Source organism: Lupinus angustifolius, chromosome LG13 (assembly GCF_001865875.1).
Source record: "Lupinus angustifolius cultivar Tanjil chromosome LG13, LupAngTanjil_v1.0, whole genome shotgun sequence".
Taxonomy (NCBI): domain Eukaryota; kingdom Viridiplantae; phylum Streptophyta; class Magnoliopsida; order Fabales; family Fabaceae; genus Lupinus; species Lupinus angustifolius.
Window position 1 is genome coordinate 4,394,798 of NC_032021.1, and position 8,106 is coordinate 4,402,903.

The following is an 8,106-nucleotide window of genomic DNA, read 5'->3' on the forward strand; positions in this document are numbered from 1 at the left end:
CATGCTAGGTTTGCCTGGCATAGTGTATTGCGGAACAATTCCATACTCTCTGAGGAAAAGTGCAAATGGCCCTGGACGTTGTTCTCCTGATCCATCATATCTGCCATAGTATTCACCACCACGGTCAGATTTGACAGCCTTAATTTTCTTTCCAAGTTGAAGTTAAACTTCAGCCTTGAAAGACTTGAAAACATCCAAGGATTGGGACTTCTCATGTATTTGATATATATTGGTATTTTTTGCAATCTAAACATGTGTATATATGTTTTATGATTAATTATGGTTTAATCATATATATGTATGCAAGTTATATTGTATATATTTTAAAATATGCATGAAGATATCATTTGATTTAGAATTATATTGTGGGATAAGATTTGTTAATCATAAAAGATATCAAATCTGAAGGTTTTAATTCCAAAATTATATTTTTTGTAATGGACCCATATTGTTTTAATTTTTTGTCTGGTAATTATTTTGGATTAATGGATGCAATATGTTGCAAAAGTAACCTCTATTGTGGAAATTAATTGAATTACACAGATGAGTATGAGATTATTTATGCGAATTGTGTTCGGCCCAAAGGAAGACACAATTTTGCAAAATAATAACACACATGTGATGATAAATATGTAACAATTATAAAGTTTTTTTTCCATGTGAATAATAGTCGTTCCAAAGAAAGACTATTATTTGACAGAACTAATTGTTAATATTTGATTATTACACTGAGAGTACCACTTCCAAATTGATTTATCTGTCCAAAGACTAGATATTGATGTTGTGTTAGGTATCTTGTGATGGGTCTATTATGTGAGTATGTCTTGTTGTATAAATATTACATGATTTGTTTGTTTAGATTTGAACATGTTATTAATTATTTGTCATGTGGATTCAGTGTCTTTTACCAATGCTGTAAATTTTTCTGCTCAAATTAGTAACATCCCACTGCTGAATGGGACAAACTTTAAGGTCTGGAAGGAAGCCGTAGAAATCATTCTCGGCTGTATGGATTTGGATATGGCACTTCGTGTGGATAAACCCATTTCCACTGCGGAAAACCTCGATGAGGCTAAAATTGAGAAATGGGAACGCTCTAACCGAATGTGCTTGATGATCATGAAACGCTCTATTCCAGATGCAAAGGGAATATAAGGGAGTACATTATGGAGATGTCTAATCTCCATCAAAACTGAAGGCACTTAAGTTAGAGCTTGGTGATGACCTACTTGTGCACTTGGTTTTGATTTCTCTTCCTGCATACTTTGGGTAATTCAAAGTGAGTTTAACACTCAGAAGGACAAGTGGTCCCTTAATGAGCTTATATCTCACTGTGTGCAAGAGGAAGAGAGGCTGCAGAGAGATAAGACTGAGAGTGGTCACTTGGCTATGACCCCTCAAAATAAGAAAAGAAAGAGCAATAAGGGGGCTGCGAAAGGGCCTTCTCAGCAAAAGAAATTGAAGAGTAATGAGGAATTTACCTGTTACTTCTGTAAGAAGCAAGGACACATGAAGAAAGAGTGTCCTAAATATGCCTCATGGCGTGTAAAGAAGGGTAAATTTCTAACTCTTGTTTGTTCTGAAATTAATTTGGCTTTTGTACCCAATGATACTTGGTGGGTAGATTCTGGTGCTACTACTCACATTAGTGTCACTATGCAGGGTTGCCTGTGGAGCCGACAGCCAAGTGATGATGAAAGATTCATCTTTGTGGGCGATGGCAAAAGGGTTGCAGTTGAGGCTATTGGAACATTTAGATTATGTTTAGGAACTGATTTTCATTTGGATTTATTTGAACATTTGTTGTACCGTCTTTTAGGCGGAACTTAATTAGTGTTTCCAGCTTTCAGCTTGGACAAATTTGGTTTTTCTTGTTCTTTTGGAAATAATAAAGTTAGTCTCTATCAAAATTCAAATGTTGTTGGTTCTGGTTCTTTAATAGATAATCTGTATATGCTTGATGTTTCCATTTCCACTAATGAAATACTGCAAACAAATTCACGTGGTACAAAACGAAAATTAAAAGAGAATTCAGCCACCTTATGGCACAAGCGTTTAGGTCATATATCTAAACAAAGAATTCAAAGACTTGTGTCGGATGAAATTCTTGACCCTTTAGATTTATCAGACTTTGAGGTCTGTGTTGAGTGCATAAAGGGAAAACAGACAAACAAAAGGAAATTAGGTGCCGAAAGAGCTAAAGATGTCTTAGAATTAATACATACGGATATATGTGGTCCTTTCCCTATGGCTTCTTGGAATGGACAACATTATTTTATTACGTTCATAGACGATTACTCTAGGTACGGCTACCTATATCTTATACATGAGAAGTCCCAATCCTTGGATGTTTTCAAGTCTTTCAAGACTGAAGTTAAACTTCAACTTGGAAAGAAAATTAAGGCTGTCAAATCTGACCGTGGTGGTGAATACTATGGCAGATATGATGGATCAGGAGAACAATCTCCAGGGCCATTTGCACTTTTCCTCGGAGAGTATGGAATTGTTCCGCAATACACTATGCATAAGAACAGTGCTCTCTAAGTTTAATTACATTGATCAAGAATAGTGCTCTCTAAGTTGCATAAGAACAAGAACCCAGAAAGGCAACAGAGAAGGAGTGGAAGAAGAGAGGGATGAGTAATGGGTGGTGGAGCAAACAACAACAACAACCTAATGTGGAGTAAACAGTATAGCAATATTTGAATAAATATTTCATATGTAAATCTATTTTTCCCTTTTCTTTAAGTCATGCTACAAAAGGCAAAACACACCACATCACAATTTGAAAGAGTAAAATAGAGCACCAATTGGGATTAGTGAAACTACATGTGTTTTTAAAAATATTTAAGAAAATAAATAAATACAAAATGTAAATTGGAAATGCACCATCTGCTCTGCAGTTTTTAAATGACAATGTACTTTGCATCGTATAGAGAATATGGCAACTTCTTCGTTCTGGGTCACACAGACCAATTTTAGAATGCAAAACCAAGTTGCAGACCGGCAGTTTCAAACAAAACATCCCATCAACACCCCTGTCGTAAATACCATATCTCCAACATAGAACGATACTTCACACTATCTATTCACATTCCAAGTCTTTAACATAAAGGATCTGCTTGAAGAACACACTACCATAGAGCATTGAACTAAATTCAATTCTATTAACAAATTCGAGAAACTTATAATAGAAACAAGTCCTAACATAAAACACCACTCACACTACCACAGCTTTAATTTGAACTATATTCAATTCTGTTTAATAAATTCAAGAAAACATTTCATAATTATTAGCTCGATCACTAAAAGAGAGTCAACAACCTCAAATCCCTAACCTTTCTCAACAAAGACCTAACTTAAATATAATCCATTCAACAGCTCAACTCAATCAACAATCTCAAATCCTTAACCTTTCTTATGCTCTTCTGCTACCAGCACAGGCTTGATCTCGGCCTCGGCCTCATCGCTCTCCTTCACCACCACCACAGGGGTACCAGCACCGCCACCGGAACCAATTTCAACACCGTCCTTATCATCTGGATAGCGAACCACTACGACAGGGCAAACACAATGGTGAACACAGTAATCACTAACGCTCCCGAGCTTATCGTCGCTGCCGCGGCGCACAGCGCCAAACCCTCGGCTCCCCATGATGACGGCGCTGAGGCCGAGTCTCTCAACCTCAAGGCACAACCGCTCCTTCATGTCATGATCTTTCACGATGTGGATCTTGTACGGAATCTGAGCATCTTTCAAAGGCTTCGCAAGATCGGCGGATTTTGCCACCGTGAAGGCGTCGAAATCGTCCTCGAGCTTGCGCTTGTTGAGGTCGCTGTGGTTGACGCTGTTGACGGTTTCCTCGTCGGTGTTAGGATCGGTGTTGATGGAGAGGTCGATGGAGCCCCAATCGGCGCCGAAGAGGACGTTGGTGGGGCTGACGTGGAGGAGGATCACGGCGTCGCCGGGGCGGATATAGTTCTGAACGGCCCAGCGGACGGCGAAGGCGCTCTCGTCGGAGAGGTCGACGGCGACGCCGATCTTACGGCGGGCGCCGGCGGTGGGAGTGGCGGCAGAGGATGGGTGGTGGCGAGGGGAGGAAGTGTGGTGGATTTTGATTTGGGGGAGTTGTGGGTCGGAATCTAGTGTGGTTGGGTTCTGGTGGGGCTGCATTTTGATTCTTACCAACTAATGAAAAATTGCGTGAACCAAGGTAATGAAATGAAGTTTTATGTTTGGGTGGTAATAAAGTGTTCATATGAATAATGAATTTATGCATAGATAAATAAGATCGAATATCCAATTTTCTCCTTAGTTTATTCCCAAAAAGTATAAGTTAGTAAAAAATTGATAGAAATAACTAAAATAATTTACCAAAAATTTAAGTAAGGAAATGAATCTTTATTCAATAAATAAAGAGGTAGCGAGGTATAAAGTTTCTGTGGGTTTAAGCCTATCATAATAGCCCACAAGTTGGATGAAAGAATTTAGATTCCATAATTGGTGCCTAAGTTCATGTGATGATGGTTCGCAATCTTATCTTTGGCAGTAATATCATATGCTATTAGAGCACAGAAGGAGCCGTGGAATATTCGATATGTCCAACCCTTTCCCAAGTTTTGGAAGTATCGATAAATTTGAAGTGAAATTTAGGGGATTGTAAGGGGTATTATTGGCGAATAAAACTAGAAAAGATTAAATAAGCATCAAAGTTGTCTAATCTAATGATGTAAAAGTGAACTCTTACATGATCACTCTAACCTTAAAATGACTGGCCTTCTCAAAGGGACACGAGAGCCCATGATTTTAGTCATTGGCGAATTGCGGCATATGAAAAGGACAAACTATGATGTAGACTGGTTTTGCTTTATCCCTTCTTACGTAATCTTCTAGAGTTCTTGTGTTATCTATTATCTTTGAATAATTGTACTAGCTCAGCAGATAGACTGCAGCACTTTCTCTCTATCTCAATTGTTGTTGTTGTTTGTTTGGAATGATATTAATGAATGCCTTCAATATTTTTTGAAAATCATACTTTTCAAAACAAAACAAAAATCCTAATCTCAAATCCACTCTCAATATACTATTTAATATTATTTTTTTAGCAATGATGTAGTTCCATATATATATATCAATTATAAGTTATTCATTAATAATAAAAAATATTATTATCTTATGATATATGTTATATTATTTTTTTATAGTATAAAATAATTTATTAGAGAATACATTACTTTCAATTAGTTATTTTTTCTATTGTATTGCCCCTTTCTCTATGGCATAAGAAAAGTTGGAGTGCTCACATTGGCCATATTTATGTTTGTCATGTAAACTTGAAACTTTCTAAACGGGTAGAACCAATGTAGAGCCATTAAGTTCATGTTCAACATATTTCCTCACCAAGTAACCTTGAGCAACTAGGTCAATCTAGATGATTTTGAAACGCTTAATCTTAACTGTTTTACTGAGTTAGAGTTTTATAAGAAAACAACTGAAAGAGTAACATGTAGTGGACGTGCCGGAGTGGTTATCGGGCATGACTAGAAATCATGTGGGCTCTGCCCGCGCAGGTTCGAATCCTGCCGTCCACGTTTTTGTTCCTTTTATATTACTTAGGTTTATTGTATGTTTAACAGTTCAAGTATTACTTTTGTTTCACTTGTTATGCACTCAATAAGAAAAATCACCATTATATCAAAAGAATGGAATTTTTGTACAAGTATGGAAAACATGTAACTTGTGTTACACAGTTAAACTTCAACCCAAAATTAGATCCTCATGCAAAATTGATAAAAACAAAAATAATAAGAAAAAAACAAAGAAAAAATATGAAATGGTTCCCCTTCAAAACTGCATTTTTCCCTATGTAAGCTCTCTACACCTGGCTATATGACTATGTCTCTTCCTCTGATGCAACCCTTCCATAATGATCTTCTTCTTATATTGTACTGAATCAAATTTAGTGTCTCCATATAGAGCCCTATTCCTTGTCCTGTGAGGAGGCACCAAAAAGAACCCAATTAAAGTGCATAGTAGTATTGCACAAAACTTACCCGATAGAATCAAAGCTACAAGACTTATCAAAGGCAAATACACAACCATCTTTGAACTGTAACACCCTCCATCTTGCTTCTGTTTCTGTTTCTTCAACTCAGTTCCATTTATCAGAACCTGTCTTGGTTGGTATAGTTCAGAGGATGAGCTACAAGCCAGAGTTCCTGGTGAACTACTTACAGTTGTTGCAGAAGATAGTGCAAATGAACACTGAGAAGAGGAAGTGTTTGAATTGGTTTGGTGGGTAGTTTTATGGTCTTTGTTTGAAATTTTATCACTTTCTTCTTCTCCTTCTAAGTTGCTTGTGCTTAATCTGAACATGTTTTCCTTGTTTCTTTTCCTTCTTCTGAGATTAATAATCTCTTGCCCTATAATAAAGTACATGATCCAAAAGGGTTAGCAACTAAACAAGTATGGCATATAAAAATAAGGGGAGGGGGGGGGGTTGATATTTTTTGTTAACAGCATTGAGCAAACAGTTAGATAACCTAAGAAGAAAGTTGGTGTGTGCTATTTGTACTTAAGACAATACTGAGAATAAAAACAAATTTTAAAGAAGAAAAATATGTTAACATAAGCATGCATGAGGCATAAATTATGAAGTTTTCTTATAACAACCAACATCTAGAATATAACTATGTGTCTACATAAATCAAATAATATCATAACATCTCATGGCATTTTCTTCTTAAACTGGTTAACAAGAAAATAATTGAGATCATAATTCATTCAGTTCATTAAGAATGACATGAAAATGAGTAACAGAAGAAAAAAACATATTTATTTATATAAGTATTTTTGATGCAATGATAATTAAGATTGAATATATAAGAAGCCACAAATTTAAATCCTAAACCTATAGTATATCACTTTATAAAAGTGGAAGTGATATTTTTTCTCTAATGTAAATCTCATTCTCTCTTTGAATTATTAGAGAAGTTTGATTATGTTCCAACTTCCATGGATTAGTTCAACCCTAATAATAAGGTGTGGTACCCAACAAAATTAAAATAAGATCACTCTAGTAATTAAATAATTATTAAACTTTTTCCATCCTACTAAGAAAGATATTATTCAAACTAATAATTCTTCTCTCTTCCCTATGAGACATGCATGCTCTATACTCTCTCTAGTCTCTACATTGGGAAGTAGACTAAAGTATATTGATGTATCAGAGGTTACAGCTTATAAGATAAAAAGACACAAATGCTCCTATATAAGGTTAACTTGTCTAATCCTTCTCGTCTAAACATGAGTGAAATGATCCAAATCATTTGCTTAGTTAAGAAGTTCATGACAAATAATATCATAGCATCATATGTTTGTATTTGAATTGCAATTGTAATTAAATATTATGATTTTGGCCTCTTGTATATGAATAATGTAAACACATGATGTCTCAACGTGAATGGAAAACTAACCCATGATGTCTCATTCAAAGTAGCCTTCAAAGCTTGCTTAAGAAAACCATAACTGATTTTCTTCCTCATGCGAAGTCGATCCCTTGTTTTGGCATGGGGTCTAAAACAATGAAAAAAACAACCTTTGTTTCTGTTGTTCTTCGGTCTAGTCTTCATGGACTCCATTTTTTAGTGTGTATGAGGAAAATGTTGGTAGTTATTGATTTGTTGATATGATTGTTGAGGTGACGGTTAGTACTTGAGTATTTGATGGTTGAAGAAGAATGAGGGAAAGTGTTGGGATGGGGAGAAAATATAGGAACAGGAAGATGAAAGTTTAGGTTTAGCGTTTGAGAAAGTGAGAAAATGAAAGAAAATGTCATGGTGCATAATGTGGACGGGTTCATAGAAGAGTGGAATATTACATCTGTACAAAGAGTGTGTCCGTGGCGTTTCGGATTTCAAGGTCCGTTTTGTCTCGGATGAAGTTCTCTTGTACCTGAAAGGCACGCGAGTAATAACTTGCTTAAATGGTTTTTTCCCTTTATACGCTCCCGTGCAAAGTATCTTTGGGCTTTAAAGTGGTAAATGGATTATAAATCATTGTTTGGGCAATAAATCCCATGAATCCGGATTAGATTTGCTTTTTAAA

General features: G+C 36.0%; 2 protein-coding genes and 1 non-coding gene across 3 annotated transcripts; 1 reads left to right on the forward strand and 2 right to left on the reverse strand.

The window, feature by feature from the left end:
* On the reverse strand, window positions 2,847-4,271 carry LOC109325986 (universal stress protein PHOS32-like). Its single transcript, XM_019558638.1, has one exon. It carries the CDS (start codon window positions 4,171-4,173, stop codon window positions 3,409-3,411), a length of 765 nt encoding a protein of 254 aa, XP_019414183.1. The 5' UTR covers window positions 4,174-4,271; the 3' UTR covers window positions 2,847-3,408.
* Window positions 5,510-5,591, forward strand: TRNAS-AGA. The gene has a single exon. It is a non-coding gene; the product is annotated as a tRNA-Ser (tRNA).
* Window positions 5,733-7,696, reverse strand: LOC109325046. Its single transcript, XM_019557189.1, has 3 exons — window positions 7,476-7,696; window positions 6,187-6,422; window positions 5,733-6,138 (listed from the first exon to the last, which is right to left on the reverse strand). The coding sequence occupies exons 1-3, from the start codon at window positions 7,477-7,479 to the stop codon at window positions 5,863-5,865; spliced, it is 516 nt and encodes a 171-aa protein (XP_019412734.1). The 5' UTR covers window positions 7,480-7,696; the 3' UTR covers window positions 5,733-5,862.